The 17420-nt window shown below is 59.3% G+C and overlaps 3 protein-coding genes across 3 annotated transcripts in view; all 3 read left to right on the top strand.

Annotated features, from left to right (window-relative positions):
* Window positions 1–450: 450 nt before the first annotated feature.
* Window positions 451–2087, top strand: VOLCADRAFT_58009 (uncharacterized protein; the record flags this gene model as incomplete). The annotated part of the gene is made up of 4 exons (XM_002948276.1): window positions 451–545; window positions 813–945; window positions 1251–1403; window positions 1893–2087. Coding segments are annotated over 4 exons (576 nt in total), but the record flags the coding sequence as incomplete, so codon positions are not given.
* A 6218-nt stretch (window positions 2088–8305) lies between these two features.
* On the top strand, window positions 8306–12539 carry VOLCADRAFT_88551 (uncharacterized protein; the record flags this gene model as incomplete). The annotated part of the gene is made up of 8 exons (XM_002948275.1): window positions 8306–8412; window positions 8488–8556; window positions 8635–8697; window positions 8801–8940; window positions 9052–9342; window positions 9819–10066; window positions 10153–10195; window positions 10432–12539. 8 exons carry the CDS (start codon window positions 8306–8308, stop codon window positions 12537–12539), a joined length of 3069 nt encoding a protein of 1022 aa, XP_002948321.1.
* A 1178-nt stretch (window positions 12540–13717) lies between these two features.
* The window catches only part of VOLCADRAFT_88550 (nitrogen assimilation regulatory protein), a gene marked incomplete at both ends in the record, with an annotated part of 7787 nt that continues 4084 nt past the window's right edge, over window positions 13718–17420 (top strand). Inside the window, 7 exons of the mRNA XM_002948274.1 lie at window positions 13718–13987; window positions 14373–14503; window positions 15034–15247; window positions 15555–15740; window positions 16155–16364; window positions 16683–16784; window positions 17301–17395. Coding sequence (XP_002948320.1) covers window positions 13718–13987; window positions 14373–14503; window positions 15034–15247; window positions 15555–15740; window positions 16155–16364; window positions 16683–16784; window positions 17301–17395 — 1208 coding nt within the window. The remainder of the gene's footprint in view (window positions 13988–14372; window positions 14504–15033; window positions 15248–15554; window positions 15741–16154; window positions 16365–16682; window positions 16785–17300; window positions 17396–17420) is intronic.

Raw genomic sequence — 17420 nt, 5'->3', positions numbered from 1 at the left:
AAACATGCGACCCACGGGTCTATCAAGCGGCACCGGGAGCACGTGAGCTGGGGCAGAGGAATCAGGGTCGTCCGGGTGTGGTGGCGCAGCGCGGCGTGTGGAGGTTGGCTTGGTGCTTGTGATAGCTGGGGATCTGTATGTATGTATGCCTGCGCGCTACGACGCGTACAGAACTTTTCCGCCTTTGTCCCGTGTTTGCACCTGGTACCGCTGCTTTGTTGTCCTGTCAAATTGGGATCACGAAGCTAATCTTGATGGCGTTGTTCCCGCTTTCCCCCTTTCCCTTTTGAGCCCCACCCTGCCGCGCCCCGCTTGCGAACTGCCCCCCTAGCCGAGGACTACCCCCACCCGCTGGCGGCGAACCTCGCGGAGCTCAGCTACCGCCCTGACCAGCTGCAGCCCCCACCACAGTCCCCGCAGCCGCCACCTGCTCCGGAGGACACCCCCCTGGTGTGGGTGGATGGAGAGGAGGCGCTGGCGGGTATGGTTTCGGAGCTGGAGGCAGCTGAGGAGCTGGCGGTGGACCTGGAGCACCATTCGCACCGGTGAGTGGTTGAGTATGTACGCGTGTGTGTGCGTTCAGGGATGGATTCTCGTAGTAGCCACTGCGCGTGTGCAGCTGTGCACATCCCTCCCCCCAAAATGGTATCTTACTGCGGCACAATCCATTATCCTGGGCGCGTGCTGATACGTCATGCATGTGTTGATCTTCTATCCTGGATTCTGTTCTCCTCTTTTTCGCCGCCCGAGTTCCCGCTGCCTCACCTGCCGAGTTTCCTCTGTGCCTTCCCACACTGTCCACACTGTCACAGGTCGTTCCAGGGCTTTACTTGCCTAATGCAGATTTCCACGCGTACAACGGATTATGTGGTGGACACTCTGGCGCTCCGGAACCAGCTGGGACCTGCCCTTGCACGAGTATTCGCTGACCCGCGGGTCGTCAAGGTGGGTGAGTGCACTAGCCCAGCGATGTACGCGTTGCTGTTGCTATTGTTCGTTGCAATGGTATGGCGGCGGAAGCGACCGTGCTGTAAGGACTGCTCTCATATATCTTACATCGCGTACATTCCGACCACCGAGATGCGGCAGGAGCAACCCGTGAGTCCGCACAGCACGCACCCCTCTCACCATCAAACTTCAGCCCGTCGATACCCTCCCCACCAACTCACTTTGGACGCCGGCAGATCGTTTTCGGTTTCATTGCATGATATGATTCCCACCCGCCACTCACTTTGGACGCCGACCCCCAGGTATTCCACGGCGCGGACAGCGATGTGGATTGGCTGCAACGGGACTTCAGTTTGTTCCTGGTCAACATGTTCGACACGGGTCAGGCGGCACGGGTGCTGGGATTGCCCTCGTTCGGTCTGGCGTACCTGTTGGAGAGCATATGCGGGGTGCAGGTAGAGCTGGGGAGTGGTGTGATGCGGGATGTTGGGGGTTTGGGGATGTGGGATTGGAGGTTGGAATGCGGGGGCTTGCGGGGCTGCTGTGGGTTTTGACAGGGTAGAATATACGGGTCCATGTGCGCATTGTGGTTCCAAAGAGCAAAGGTGGGTAATGGGACATGTCCATGTGGACATTGCTGTCCTTGCACCGCTCGGATTCCGCCCGACCGCCCTTCACCTCGGTCTGTTGTCTGTAACCAAAGCACACCACGCGCCGCAATGCAGTCGACAGTTCTGGTCTTTGTGTTGTGTCCCTCCCTCCTCCCGCCTTTACTCCCATCCTGCTCTCTTCTTAACCCAATTAAACTTCCTATGGCAGGTTTACCTGCGTCGCGCCGCCTAAGGCATGCGTCGTCTCATATGCGCCTGCCTCATATGTCGCGCACAAGCCCATACTGCCCGTGCTCATGTTCCCGCACCCCCCCTGGCTTTCCCGCACCTCAGGCTGATAAGCGGTACCAGATGGCGGACTGGCGAGTGCGGCCTCTGAGCCCGCCGATGCTGCACTATGCCCGATGTGACACACATTACTTGCTGTACGTGTACGACAAACTGAGGGAGCAGCTGGCGGCCTTGCCGGACCAGCGGGTGAGCTCTCTGTTGGTTATCATAGTTTTGGGTGTATGTGGCTGGGGGTGAGGGACGCTGTGCTAGATGCTGTTGCGACAACTTGATGATTGTCCGTCGATGACCGTGAGAGTCGATTTGCATGAGGCATTTGTGGGAGAGTCTGTTTGTGCATCCCGCGTGTGTCAGCAGCATGCGTGGAACGGATGAGCCATTTGGTTTTTCTCCTGGGGACAGTATGTATGGGCTAAGGCCAGGAGTATGGGCTGCCTGAGATCCGGTAGGCTGCAACTGCACGCGGAGGTGAATATTTTCGCGAGATGTTTGTGTGCTTTGTGCGCCGGGAGCTGCATCGCCACAACTGCAGTCGCTGTCCTTCGATTCTACCTGTCGGCCTGAATGCCTCGTGAGCCCTTGGCGCCGGCGCGGCTCGCAGCCCCTCACCCTCCTTTGATTTGGGGTTTGGGGCCTTCCACAGTCCCCGTGCATATCGTGACTCGGTCTCCTGGACCTCGTACCACTACCCCGTCACAGATTCCGCCTTCCCTAGCTACACCTCTACCGGCCAATAACCCAGGCGGCGCCCTGGGCCTGGTTCTGGAGCGCAGTCGGCAGCTGTGTCTCAAGACGTACCGCAAGCCAGTGCTCACTCCCGACGGCTACCAGGTGAGGCGCTAGAGAGGCTCTCCCGCCATGCGCCGACCCTTCTCCCACCCTTGCCGCGTTGTGGTCACGTCCCGTCACATCCATCCATTTCCCTATACCGCCTTCAAAGCACTCCCCGCCCTTCCTACACAAGTCATCACTGGTCGACGAATATTCCTGAAATGCAGCATTTGTCTTCTCCTGGACTATCGTCTATCTATCTCTGGTATGTGCTTCACTCGCGCCAGTAGTTCGTCTAACCCCGCCCTTCCAGCGCCTTTCCCGCTGCCGCCACTGCCCCGTTTCCCGCTGCCGCTGACTCTCCGCCTCGGTGCCCCTCATCGCCCCTCCAGGAGGTGCTCCGGCGCTGGCAACTGAACCTGAGTCCCCAGCAGACGTCCGTGTTCGCGGCGTTGCTGGCGTGGCGGGACCGCGTGTGTCGGTTGGAGGATGAGAGCACCGGCTACGTGCTGTCCAAGGCGCAACTGGTGGCACTGGTGCAAGCAATGCCGGGTGCGCGTATATGGTGGGCGGGTACCCGGGGAGGAATGATACTGGGTTGCATGAAACCGGCGTGTGCGACCACGATGATGAGCTGCCAAAACTGCTGACCGAACCCGACCGGAGCTCAAGGAGATCCTAAGGAACGGTGTACAGGCTTAGGGTTGCATACCCGGCAGTGGCGCTGGTGATCGAGGGCTGACGCGTGCCGGTGTCTGGAGCATGGAACATGAGCAGTGCCTTGCTGAGGGACGGACAGACCGCGCAGGTGCACATATCTTGTTTTACCAAATAAACCATCCGTAAATGACTTTTCCTACGTGGCGTTGGGCTGCGCTTCGGCTGCCCGGCTACGGCTGCCTTCCCGTGCCTTGATGACCGCCACTTGATGACCGGTGTCGGCCCGTGAAGAGGACGCGAAGCGGGTGCAGTCGGTGCTGGGCCGGGCCATCTCCGAGGTGGCCACGAGGCGCATGGGCGAGCTGGTGGCCGCCATCAATGACGCAAAACACAGACCCATCGAAATGCCGCTGTCTGGCGGCTGCGATGGCGGTGGGAGCGGCATTGGTGTGGGTGCAGTGGCGGTGCCCGCAGCGGTGCCTGCGGCCACAGCGGCTGGCGCCACCACCACGGCTGCAGCAGCGCAGCGTGCGGCCCTTCCTGTCCTCAAGCCGCGGGCGGTGGCGCCCATTCGGACAGCAACGAAGGCGGCCGGCGCAGCGGCAGGGGCCCTGCCGGCGGCTAAGGCTCTAATCGCCGGCACGTCCGCAGGCGAGCCCGCTGATGCGGCGGCGGAGGATCCATCCAAAGCGCTGGCTAAAGTGACGCCGGGGAAACCGGCTGTAGATGCAACAAAGGAGGGCGGCCCAGACGCAGCAGTTCACCAAGGGCTGTCGAGCCGCGAAGACCCAAAGGAAGTTGCAGCCGCCACAGCCGGGGCAACAGACGGGAAAAGTGTGCCCGGCATGGACGTCCAAAATGTGCCGAAATTGAAGGCTGGCGGCATGGCGGTGGGTGGGGTGGCCGCTGACGAGGCTGGTCCAGGCCCCGCAGCCCCTGGGGCACTCAAGCCCCGTGCACTCAAGCCTCCGCCGCTCAAGTCGGCAGCGGTGTCCCGCTCTGCGGCGCTATTTGGCGGGGTCGCCCCCAGCGCACCCACCGCTGCTCAGCCGCCGCCTTCAGCGGCGCCTCTGGCGAATGCAGCACCGGCACCGGCACTGACAGCCGGGTCATCAGGCCCTCCCTGTGACCCGCACCCGGATGAAAAGGACAACACCAGGGAGGGTGGTGGCTGGCGCGCGGGGCCTTCAGCGTCCCACCCTGCGCCGGCTGGAGTTGAGACAGCGACAGCTGCAGTGGTGCCTGCACATCCGACGCGCCTGGCGGTGGCTGCTGTACAGCGCGTACAACTTAGCGGTGGTGGTGCGGCTGCCTCAGGAACATCCTTACTGGGCGCCATTTTCGGTGGAAGCTCTGGTTCCGGCAGTTTGGTGGCGCGGCGGGTGCAAGCTGCTGCTGCTCATCAGCCTGCCGCCACCACCTCGGCCGTGGCAGCTGGCAGCTGCGACGACACAGACGCTGACGAGGAGGAACGTTTGGCGCAGCAGCGTGCCAAACGCCTTCGAGCGACTTTCACGTTACCCTTCGCTGCTGCTGCAATGGCAAAGCAGTCATCAGCAATGCCAGCTGGGGGCGCGAAGGAGTGTGAAGTGGTCACCGCCGCCGCTGCCTTGGCTGCCGATGGTGCTGCCGCTGGAGGCAAGGTTTCGGGAGGCGCAGCGCCGGAACCACGTGCGAAGCCCTCTGCCACTGCTGCCGATATTCGCGCTGCTGTAGAGGCGATGCGAGCTGAAGGGGAGGATGTGGAGATCGTCATCGGCGCTGACGGACAGGGTGCCGTGGTGGCTCAGAGGGAGGACGGAGGTGAATCCGGCTCTGGCGCCGCCATTCCACCGGCGGCGGCCAGTTGGGAAGCACCAGCTGCACGCACGATCGCCGATACGGATAGCGACGACGACGACGAAGTGGCCAATGGCGGCGACGGCCAAGCAAGCGGGGACTGCGGCGTTGTTGGCAAGGGCGAAAATAGCGACGGCAGTGGCGATGGTGCGCAGCGGCGGGTGGCAGGTTCGGAGCTAGGGCTAGATGTTCTGGACTACGTGCCGGTGCCATTGTCCCAGGTATGAAATGGCTTTTTGTTGCGCTGACCGATTCGGGTTTGGCAGCACAGTCCTAGGGCCAAGGGACCTCTTATAGTTGGTGTTGAGTCTGTATTTTTCATCCTGGGGCATTGGAGTCGCGTCGTCTAACGTTACCTTCACAACTATCGGGGGTAGTCATGTTCCAATATGCGACGAAGGCGATGGCATATGCTTAGGCTGCTATGTAAACACCCGGTCCTTGGCGCCTGTGGCGTGGGTTACGTCTTTCCCGTCTTTTTTCGGATTGGCGCCCACCTTACGCGCTTCTGGGACCAAATTATCATCTTGCGCTTTGCACCGGAGCATGCACAGACTGCCTGTTGCGCACCTCGCGGCATCGTCCAAGACATGCAATCCACTGACCAGCTGCTTCGCCATCGCCCCACTTCTGTGTCTGCATTTATGTTTACGCTTCTTAATCACGCTGGTCTTTTTGGTGCCTGCCGGGACGTTAATGGGAAAATGCATTGATCTCTGTCTATCCTTACTGCCATATGCCCAGATGGCACGGAAGAAGGGAGGAGATAAAGCCAAGAAACGGCGTGCCCAGAGCAATGGTGCTGCCGAGGATGGCAACACCGGCGGCGATGGTGGGCATGTTGCTGCGCCCAAGCGACGGCGCTTTACGACCGAGGTCCCCGCCGGCGCTGGTGGGAATGGCGGCTCTGAAGTGCCGTACAGCAGAGATTCAAGCAGCGACGGCGGCGGTGATAGTGACAGCGACGGCGGTCACACGGTAGGACCTTTTGCCAAGAAGCGGCCACACAAGCATCACAAGAAGCAGCAGCAGTTACAACAGGGAGAGATGAAGGCGGCGGCGGCACCATCAGGCCGCGGCGGCCGTGGCGGCAAGCTCGCGCCGAAGGGCCTTATGGCCGATTTCCCGCGGAGTAACATTGTTCCAGTGGCGACTAAAGAGGAGGGACGCGGCGGCGACCGTGGGGCTCGTGGTGGCGGCCGAGGAGGTCGCGGTCGCAGTGGCGGGCGGCAGCCGATGGCGTTCAATCCATACGACATCCCTGATGAGTTCCTGCTGAAGGGCGGCAAGCGTTCCGCTGTGATGCCTAGGTCAGGCAACCGCAGCTTCACCTTCAAGTGACGGACTGATAGCGGTCCTGGGAGAGCAAGGGGTGGAGTGGGGTTTGGTGTATTGAGGGCGGCGGGATAGGGGCCCCACCCCGCCCGACAATGTGGCGACGTGAGGAGGCACCTGTGCAATTTGTTGGGCGACGCTCTTTATAGACTTTAAATGTTGAAATGTCTGTACATTATAGCCCACCTGTACTTCTTTTCTGTTTCGATGGTTGTGACGTTTCCTTGTATCTTCCGGAAGATCTGCTGAATGGAAAAAGCTGTTACATAACCAAAAGGCGATCCGCGTAAAACCGACTTACTGATTAGAGACACGCCTCTGCACAATACTACGAACGGTTGGACAAGGGTCATAAAGCTCGCCGATAACGAGCATAAACATTGCTCAGGATATTGACTGTTAACCACTAGGCCCAGGTCCCCCAACAAAACTCAAAGATTCGGAAGATCTAATGATGGCGTCAGTCCCATGCTCCACTTCCTGCGGGACGGGTTATTGCTCGAAGGTGTTCCGACATGCAGGGGAGAAGGTGGGGTGAAAAGTGGGTTTGCAAGGAAGGGCGTGTAGTGGCGGGCGCGCACCTAACCTGCCTTCAGCAGCGCTATCAAGTCGAGCGCCATTGCAGAACTGCGTCTCTTGATGCTAAGAAGATAATTTGGTTCTGTGCAGCTGTGAGGGTGGGTGCCGTCAGCGCTTTTTGCGCTACAGCTGCCCGGGATAGTCGTGTTGCTTGGCTCAAAGGACAGTAGCTGGCGGAGGGAAACACGAAGGGCACGAGCATAGCGCCACCTAGGTGAGCGAGAGCCGACGAGACACAACCGCATCGGACAGGCCTCGTGCCAGGGGCAGGTTAGGTTGTGCTGTGACCGCAGCAACCTCGATTGGTATTCCAGTCCGCGCAATTGCTAGTTCAAATTGGAGCAGTTGATGCGGCTGCGGCGGCGAATGTAAAGCTGCCTTCCCCAGGCCTTCTGCACCTCCTCACGGACTCCGCCGTGCATGCCACGCAAATCTTCTGCAGGGCGGAAGAGCCCTGCTCTTCCTAAAGGAACTCAACTGGACGTCGCGGTCATCATTTATAGCAGGCAGCCTGTAAGTACGCAGGCAGCTGCCAGGAAAATTGGTCAGCTGTGACTGCTGAGTTGGTCTTTACAGCTCAGGGAGTGGAACGCGAGCGGGGGTCGGAACGGGCCAATATCTCTTAAAGCACGCTAAATAGTACAGCTTATAATACAAATGTCCATAGGTAAAACAGCGTAACCAGCTGCGGACATGTACGGCAGTGCTGCCGATCCATGCTGTGCAAGTCATGACCAGGCCGGACATTTTTGTTTTTGTCAACTGCTTACCTCAGGCGCTCCAAACTGTAGCATTTCTATGTTTTCCCTTAAGGTTAATCTTGCTTTGAAGGTGCTCATAATGGCATCTTGATGCAAACCTAATTCGAACAGCAAGTGGGCACTGTCGCAAGGATTGCATTAGGCGTGATGGATAACAGCAACTCAGAGGATGATCCAAAGCATAGCCTTGTATGCGGCGGTGAGCAGGGTTTGTATTTTTTCAGCTGTCGAGAGGGGTCTAACAGCTGAAAGCCACCTTCCTTCTTGCAGCTCGCTCTCTGGAGTGTTGCAGCTACGTTGATCCGACTACTTACGAGCGGGTAAACTTTGTTAGCAGTCTCAATCCCAAAAATAGCTGTAATGTGAAGTTGTCTTGTTCCCGCAGGTTGGGGTGAAGCTCGTAGCACAGGTAAAAGGGTTGTTACCCTAAACAACGAATAATACGAATATATGCAAGGCAATATCCAACTCAACGGCAACTATAACTTTTCCTGACATTTATTCTCATTCATGGACCTGCAGGCCTGTATTTGTCCCGCCGCTGTCCTTGCGGCGAACGTGTCACTCCTCGACGGCGAGGATGGCGTGTCCCACGCGCATGGCATACCATGTGCTGGGTAAGGATGCGGAAGGGGCAGGGGGCCGCACCGTGTATGCTTCAAGCGCTAAGCCCCCCGCCCCTGCATATGCAGTGCTTTCGCCATTGGGCCGCGTGGGCTTGAAGAGTATCGCAGGGTTTGTCGGTCGCAGCTTGCTTGCGGGTAAGTCGTCTTATGGACCCTTTGTTACAAAATTTAGCTGTTGCCCCACAACCGTCGGAACTTCTTCTTGCCTTGCAGGGTCTTGTGCATGGGCCTTCCCGTCGTCTACACTGAAAATCTCATTCAACGGCAGCGGATACGGTAGGGTTGCAGCTTTTAAACGCAGGCACGAGCATGGGTGCGCCATTGCCATGACACCATAGATGTCTTACCTACTCTGCCCATCCCTGTCCAATTTTTGTAGCGGCAAGTACGGACTGAAGGACGCCACCTCTCTGTCAGAGATCGGCGCCGGATGTTGCTACCCGTGTTCCATCTTCCAGTCGCACACGTACCTATATGTCTCCACGCACCGGCCAGTGAATCGGCCCACAGGTGTGACCGGTAAGGTCCGATGAGCCCTGTCACTGCAAGTCACTGCAAAAGCACAAAAGCAGCTCCACATGGCATCGGTGCTACATAACTGTTTGCCCGCCGGCCCTAATCGTATCGCAGCGCCCCATGGACCACTCAGCGGTGCCCTGCGCGCCAAGCAACGCGGTACACCCAGCACCTTGCGCAGTCAGGAGACGGCTTTGGGCCAGCAGGGTTCTCGCAAGGCCCAAGGCGTTGCTTCAACCGATCCCAAGTCCACTGAGCAGTCAAGGCTATCCTACGTCAAGCCGCAACCAGACGCCCTTGGGCCCGATGCGGCAAAAACCGACGCAAGCCGCCAAACGTTAATGCCGCACACGGCCAATGCGGGGCAGGGCGGTGTTTCAGCCAGCGCCATTGCGAGCAGCGTCGGTGAGACTCCCAACCAGGTTGTTACATTGTTCAACAGGGAAAGGCCAAATGCACGACCGCTGGAAAAGCGTGCACCGGGTGCAAGCACAAGCAGCGCGGAATCCCGGAGCAGTAAGTTTGTTCGTATCCTAGGGACCCGGCATTCCCGAGTCGCATTTTGATGGATGATGAAGTGATTGTTGGCGACGATGATACGCGGTGCCTGCCCGTACACGGCACGCGTGTGTGTGTGTGTGTTGTTCGTGCAAGGCAACGCTGTTACGGATGTATGCAATACGTTAACTGGAACACCGTTGCCTGAGTCTCATTGCAGGCTAATCAACAGGTGACTTAGGTAATCATTCATGCTTAGATTGCATCGGCATGTAACGGCCTTGCATTCCAGCCGCCCGGGCCTGCATGGCGGTTTTACACGTACCGCAGCTGCCCTTGCCCCTTTTGACTATGTGCACTCGTCCTTTTCTTCCCATGACCAGCGCCTGCGTCCAGCTCTATTCCGCCGCCGGAGGTGACGGACTCCCCACGCGTCGGTGCACCGCCCGTCGACCCTACCGACGATGAAACTGATGACGCAGCGAGCGAGTTGACGGATTCAGCATCGCTCCCCATCCCTTCGGCACTGCCCATTTCGGCGACAATGCGCAGCCCGCCCAGATTCGACGTACCGCCAGCGCTACGGCCACCCGATTCGGCGAACTCCGAAGTCATATCAGCATGGATGGAGGTAAGGAAGCAGTTCAGATGCAGGTCCTTTCGTGCAGCTTGAGACTCTTAACATTACCTGTGTTGGAACAACGACTTTCCGTGCAGGGCCCTAAGCTATCGAAATTGTCGTCACCGCTGCAGCCCCCTGGTAAGTGGGGTCCCCGAAAAGGCCTGGTGTCTTTTGACATGTCCGCTGCACCTAGCCCCCCGTCTCGTGATGGTAGACAGCGCCGTCCCTGAGTTCAATAAGTTTGGACTTGGGAGTTTTTACCCTTGACCTACAGTGATGTTAACCCTCAGCTGGGTTCCCATACTGTTTTTGTCCAGATTTACCATTTCCGTTCCCCCCACGCGTCCCTCTCCCTTTTATCTTCCAACTTCCAGCGGACGCCACGCGGGACCTCAATGAAGAAGCCAGCAGCGCGGTACCGCCTAGCAAGCCACCCGGCGGGCCAGCAGCCTCGGGGGTTGGGATGTCCGTCAGTGATGCCTCCCTTTTCAGTCTGGCACTGGATCCCGCCGTCTCGTACGCGCCCCCAGCCGCCACCCCCGAGCCGTCTGCCGGCAACGCCCCCTCAGGTGCCAGAGTTGTGCCGCCGCTCAAACTGCCACTGCCACCATTGCCTACCCCAGGCAGCTCCAGGGATCTGCAGCCGGCAACCTATGACACTATCACGTCCTCGAAGCTGTCGTCAATGATTGATCATGCGATGCTTAACGGCAGCGGCAGTGCAGGGGGTCGTGGCAGCGGCAGCACGGCTTGCGGCAGCGGCATTGGCTTGAGCTCTATGGACCCTGGTGGCCCGTGGGAGAGCTACCGGCACACTGCCATGACGCCCATAGCAGAGGGCGACGCGGAGGAGGTGCCCCGGTCCAGTAACAAGTTTACCCAGTTACGAGTTGTCCAGGAGGAGCACAAAGCAGCTGCCACGAATGAGGCGCCTGCACCGAAAGTTTCCCTGCAGCGCTTGCCACCAGCCAACTCCCGCAACTCGCGGCGCCACCTCAATGGGTCGGGCAGCAGTGCTGGGTCATCAGCGGGGCTTTCAGTCCGCTCCACGCAGGGCAGCCAGCGGGGCAGCGGCAGTGGAACTGCCGCCAGCGGGGCCACGGGTCATGTGTGCGCCGGCGGCGCCGCACTTACAGCTTTAGCGCGCATGGGATCGGACAGTGGAAATAATTCCATTGCGCTCCCCACCGGCAGTGCCCGTGCTGGTAACGTTTATAAGAGGAACCCGGTAGCTTCTCCGGTGCTTCGTCCCAACCCCCCCCCTGCTGCTCCCCCTCCTGCGAGGGCTGCTGCTGCTGCGGTTGTGCGGGACTCTGACCCGCGATTCGCAGGTGCTGGTGGTGACGAGGAGGACGACGTCGATGACGGCATGGGCGCTTCCGCGGATAACTTCTCCTTTGCCGGTACGACTCCACAGCAGGTGCTGCTGCGGGTCAGCCCGCAGCCTGCGCGGCGGCAAGGAAGCTCACAGGGCCGTTACGGCACAGCGGTTGAGAGTCCCGCAATCGTGTTCACGGCGGCCCAACGACCGGCGCCCACATTCCGAGCTCCCGGTGATGAGGACGAAGTCAATTTCGCGTCTATTCGCCCGAGCTTCATCGACGGCCCGGAAATGGAGGGCTTGAAGTCTGTTCTGCGCACAGCCGGCGAGGAGACCGAAGCAGGACCCGCAGCACCTCCGGCCCCTTCGACTGCTCAGGCGGCGCCGGCTGGAACCATGTCCACAACAACTTCTGGAAGGCAACGGGTCGTCGCCCTCTCCTCAACTGTCACCACCTTGCAGCAGCGCGGCAGCGGCAGTAGGCGCTACGATGCCGCTCGGACGCCTCCACCGTCTGCAGCGACAGCTGCGGGTTCGGGCGCCTTCGGTGAAGGTGCTGCCGCTGGCCCCTACGCTAGCTTCTGCGGGGATGCGGTTCCACTGGAGGACGATGCGGCGGCATTGGATGAGGACGCCTCCAGTGTCATCGATGGCCCGGTCAGCAGTGGTGAGGGCGACCCAGTCATCACCGGGCCCCCAGCGGTGAGTGAACCTCCATGTGACGGCTGTGGTGGTACATCCAACCGCGACGACGCGTCAGCTGGCGGGGACGCGTCAGTCTCTATCGCGGTCGCGGAGGTTCCAAGGGGTGCTACTATCGACCCCGCCGAGAGTTCCGCGTTCGGCCTCACCCGGCGCAGCGTCAGCGGGCTGAGCAACGGCGAACCTAACGGAGACTACGAGTCCATGGCCGACTCCATGTGTGCCTCGCAGCAGCGCCAGAAGCACTGGGTGAACTGGATGTCACAGTCAGTGGGCATGTCGATGGCGAACTCGGTCATCGACACCTCGCGCGTCGTACGTCCGGCAAATAGCAAGCCGGTGGGCGGGGGAAGCAAGGCGCACATGGAGCGAACGTCCAGTTACATCAGTGTCAATCAGCGATTGCCGCGTCCCGTGTTGGAAGAGTCGGGCGATGATGTGTACAGGCAGTGGGCCTAGTGTGGGGGGTTGGGGGCTGCTGGTGCTGGCGTGATCGTTGTATCGCCAGGAGAGGAATTAGGCTACAGTGGTGGCGTTTTGTTGGCTGGTAAGGAGTGGCGAAGGCCGTTGCTGGATGTGCTTTAATCGTTGAAAAGGCAACTAGAGGTAATACGGAGGTTCGGGCCTCCGTGGGCCCTCAGGGGAGATTTTTAAGGTATCATGTTGTACATTTAGCTTTTCGCATAGTAGGCAGTATGTCGAGAGCGGCTGCTACGTGATAATAGAGGCAGCTGCATCCGTGGTATGTGTGAGATATATAGATACGCATGTAGCTTCGCATATGTGCGTGCTTGGGTTCCGACTGGATGGTTCCCTGCCGTTCATATGGGCTCTTGGCTTTGAGGTGCAGTATTTGGGCATTCGCGATGCAGCAGGTTTTGCCTTGGGACAGATGTACGGTTGTAGCCAGTGTGCTTTGCCAGTGCTCGAGTAGCTTGTCTGTTACCGCAATGGTGATTATGACCGCCAGGGTTATCGTGCAGCGGGCCCCATCGTCCTCAAGGAGCTGACATATGGATTGTGCTTAGAATGTGTTCAGGCAGTGCGTGACGGGTGCTGGTAACTGATTTCTATGCAGGGGGAGGCTGCATGAGCAGCGATCAGAGCAGCGCTTGCGCCTTTGCGCCTCACACCCCCAGTGGTGTTCGGTAGACGCATGCTTCGCTGGTTTAGCTTGAAGACAAAAGAATGATGATATAGGAAGATGAATTGTGACTTTTATAACTCATGGCTGTTAAGCCTTGGACCTCTGCCCCGACTTTACCGTACATGGAGTCCCAATGTCCAAGATGCGAACAATGTCTCCGAGGGCAACCTGATTGTAACCGAGCCCAACTTGACTGCCTCCGGCTGGTGCATGCAGCGGATAAGTACATGACGACAGTGGTTCAATAAAGGAAAGAAGGTTCAAGGCAGGGTTAACGGTCCATGCTGACAGCTCAACCAACCAACATCCTGTACCCTTCCCATGCCGGTAACAAATCCGTTTGCTCACTGATTGGTTAAGCTTCACTCTGAATTAATGCTAGACAACGGATGACTGCGGTTATATAGGCCTTCAGAGTACCCTTGGCCAGTACATTTACCCTGCTTAGCATACAGGGAGGCAGAAGGTTAGTTAGTTAGTATCAAAGACAATGACAACAGCAATTATCACATCAAACGATCTACTGATAAGGGGTTCCTACAGCTTGAGGCGCATTCCGACCTTCCGACCTTCGGTCCGCATAAAGCGGCTGTCGCTGCCAATTTGCTCTAAGCATTTTTTGGAGCCCCGCTTATTCCACAATGCCCGTGCGGAGTTGCCCGACATGGCAGTCTCGGCAAATGCGGGCGTCAACGGTATCTTGGAATCGAACTCGGACGGAGAGCTCTCTGGCAAAGAGAGCATCGAAGAGGAGGCACGGGTAAAATATTTCATTTATGCGGCACGCATCGACTCATGAAGCTTGGCTATCTTCCCCTCATCCGCGCTGTGTGCAACATTGCCAGATACGTACTCTCCCCTGCGTCGTTGCCGCTGGGCCGACCTCCCGGTGCGAGTGTGGCATCACCCGCGTTTCTCCAACAGATTGGTCAATTGCATTACATCGTGTATGTCCCTCGCCCACGATTATAGGAAGCAATCTGCTTCCCGACCAAACCGGACGCAATTCGACCCGACCTGACCCAACTCTCTCCGTTAATCATTGAATCAAACACCCGAAATAGCATCATCGCTAATCATTGTGAAACCCCCATTTCTTTCTCCCGACCGTTCCCTTCGGCCACCCCACGCCCCCGTGTGCGCAGCTAGCCCGGAAGCGCCTCCGCGCTCTGACCCCCTACCTGGTCTCCTCACCCACTCATGGAATCATCGGTACCTCTAAGTACGCCGACCGGCTCAGGAAGGACATCGTGGCGGCTGCACGTGACACCAGCAGGTGCGGGGGAGAAGGAAGAAGAAGGGGGAGGTGGGAGCCCAATGGTCCTCCGGATGATGAAGGGAGAGCTTTGACCTGTTAATTAATCCCGGATAACCTTCCGAACACGCCTCCTGGGGTCACTCGTGGTGCGGCGCATTGACCGCCTTCTCGCCGTAACCCGGCTGTCATGGCGATAGGAGGCGTCCGCCAGCAGATAGTGTCCCCAGGGCCAGGGCCCGAAAAGTGAGGGGAAAGCGACGGACCGACCCGCAAGGAGGAACCCCCTGCAGTGGTCGTGCCCCGCCCTCGCTAGACTGTGTAGAGCCCTGTCCATGAGCTTTATGTCCGGTCCCCGTCTACATCCCATCTGCTTTCTGCTTCTCCATCCGCCTTGACACGAACATCATCGTGCCACGGACACCACCGCCGCTCTCAGCTCCTGTGCTGCATACTGCTTCCTCATACACGTATTTGCCATTCCTCGCACATACCTCTCCTCCCCTCCTCCCATCCCTCCCTCCCCATCCCCCGTCCACTCCCAACCTCAGAAAGGCTGTGCTCATCTTCGGCGAGCCGGGGCTACAAAAATCCAATTTGGCGACTCTGATTCACTTCGGGGGGCCCAGCCGCACCACCCCCATGGCCTACCTGGACTGTGCCCGGCTGGACGCCTTGGGGGCGGAGCTGTTCGGGCGGGGGGAGAAAGCGGGGTTGGTGGAGCTGGTGGAGGAGGGAACACTGCTGCTGAAGAACGTACACAAGGTGTGCGTCCCGGTGTGCGCCGCTCACAGTGCCTGTGCGCCTCCCGGGCTCACACCTGCAGCTGCCCGCGCTACGGACTGTTGGACATGCGCTCGTGCCTCTTCTCCTCCTTCTCCTCCTCCTCCACCTCCCTTTCCATCCAAATGGAGGCCCAGACGCCCTTCCCCAGCTCCTCTCCTTCCACAGTTAATAATCACCATCATCGCAGCTGGGGGCACCCTTGTTTTTTAGATAACCTAATGTCCTCCCCCTTTTTCCCCCACTCCCCCCTCTCAGTTCCCCTCCCCATTCCCTTTCCCTTCCCCAGATGCCTCCCGCCCTGGTTCCCAAGCTGGTTCGGCTGTGTGGGGAGCGGATCTACCGCCGAGCCTCACTGATGGGCCCCCCTGGAGAGGCCGCCAACCCCGCCGCGTCCAGTATGGACCCCCCGAGGGACAACCTGCCGCCGCTGCGACGAGCCAACTGCCGGATCATCATGACGTCCAACCGTCAGGTTAGTTGGGCGGAAGTTGGTTTGGTTGGAAGGTGCTGGCGGTTGGATTTTGGCGTTGCATCAGCAGAGCGGATTGTTATAGCTCTTCAGTTTTTTTCGTACTCTTTAGGATTTGTTGGTTGTCGGTTGTGTGTCAACCGTCCTGGGTCCTGGTTGGCAGGTGGTTGGGGCCATGGTCGCGAGCCATGGGGGCCTCGCAGCCCCACCTCCGGTGTTGTGCCGCGACCAGTTCGCCGTCAGCCCTCTCAGCGAAACGCACTTCCAGTTCCGGCGAGTTGGAGTGATCACGCGATACCCCCACCCAATCCTGGGTCCCCTAGTCAGACCTTCCTCGCCCACGGCGACCCCACCGCAAGGCCCCCGTCGCATTGGTCTAAGCTGTCTCCCCGGGTTTACGCCAACCGCCAACCGCAGCTACCCCAGGTCGATGACAAGGTGGCGACCGTCATCAAAGTACCGCCGCTGCGACTGCGGCCCCGGGATGTCAAGGACCTGCAGCGCTTCTACCTGACACAAACCATGAGGACCAGGGAGGGCGCCTCGGCCACCTCGTCGCCACGTCTGACGGTGACGCCCGCTGCCGTGCGGCAGCTGGAGAGCTACGGCTGGCCCGGAAACATAACGGTACGGCAGTAATGGCGGCGGCGGTGGCGCCGTACCACCGTGTCACACACGGGGGTTACGCATGCGTGTTTCACCAGTGTGTGTTGCCGGCGATTTGGGGCCATTGAGCTCGCTCCGCACCCTTCCCCCCGCAACCACGTGTCGAGGGGGTTTGGGTCCCCGCCTTGACCCGCGCATTAGCGCCCTTTGACGGTTTGCCCACCCCCGGCGTAAGGGGCCGTTATATGCGTGAATTTGGAAGGGATGAGCACGGCTGTCGTCAGCACGCGTCGTGTATACCCTTCCCTACCCCTTCCTACCCCGTCAACACCCCCCCAGGAGCTTCAGACGGTTGTGGAGCGGGCGGTGCTTCAGGGCCTGGATGGGGGTGTCCCGCCGGGGGGCAGACTCAATGAGGAGGTGTTCTGGTTCGCGAAGCAGGTCGGGTGTGTATGTATGTATGTATGTATGTATGTATGTATGTATGTATGTATGTATGTATGTATGTGTCTGGTGTATTGGGGGGACGGCGGGCCCGGGGAATGGTGTCGGGAGTTTGCGTGGGTTGAGAGGTGTGTGGTTTCCTGGGTACTTAGGGCTTATGGATGTTGGATTCCGACCAGGTGTTGAGGACCTCGGAGGACGGTGAGTTGCCGAGGGCGGGCGGATGCGACTGGTTAGGCAGGTTCCGTGCCGTGGCGGGTGGAGGGTGGAGGGTGGAGGGGCCACCAGAGGGGTGGGCGGGGGAAGGGGAGTGTTTAGCCGGCTGCGCGTCATAAGCCCGGTCTGAGCACTGCCTCGGGTCTTGCTCCTCTCCCTTTATCCCCTCTTTAATTCTCCCTTCGCCGCCATCTGAACCGCCTTCTGCAACGGTTCCGTCACCCACCCTCCACCCCCCCACCACCCCAGCAGCAGCTTCAATCGTGTGTGGTTCGTCTTTCCCCCCCCCACCCCCAGGCCAAGGACCGTTTCCGCCTCAACCTGCTGGCCGTATACCCCCCCCTCCGCCGCCTTCTGAGGTCCACCTGGTGGCCCAATGATATTAATTTCAAGTGCGTGTCGGAGGGGGGAGGGTCG

Source organism: Volvox carteri (assembly GCF_000143455.1).
Source record: "Volvox carteri f. nagariensis unplaced genomic scaffold VOLCAscaffold_9, whole genome shotgun sequence".
NCBI lineage: Eukaryota > Viridiplantae > Chlorophyta > Chlorophyceae > Chlamydomonadales > Volvocaceae > Volvox > Volvox carteri.
Note: the sequence above shows the minus strand (reverse complement) of the source record. Positions and strands in the feature narration are given on the sequence as shown.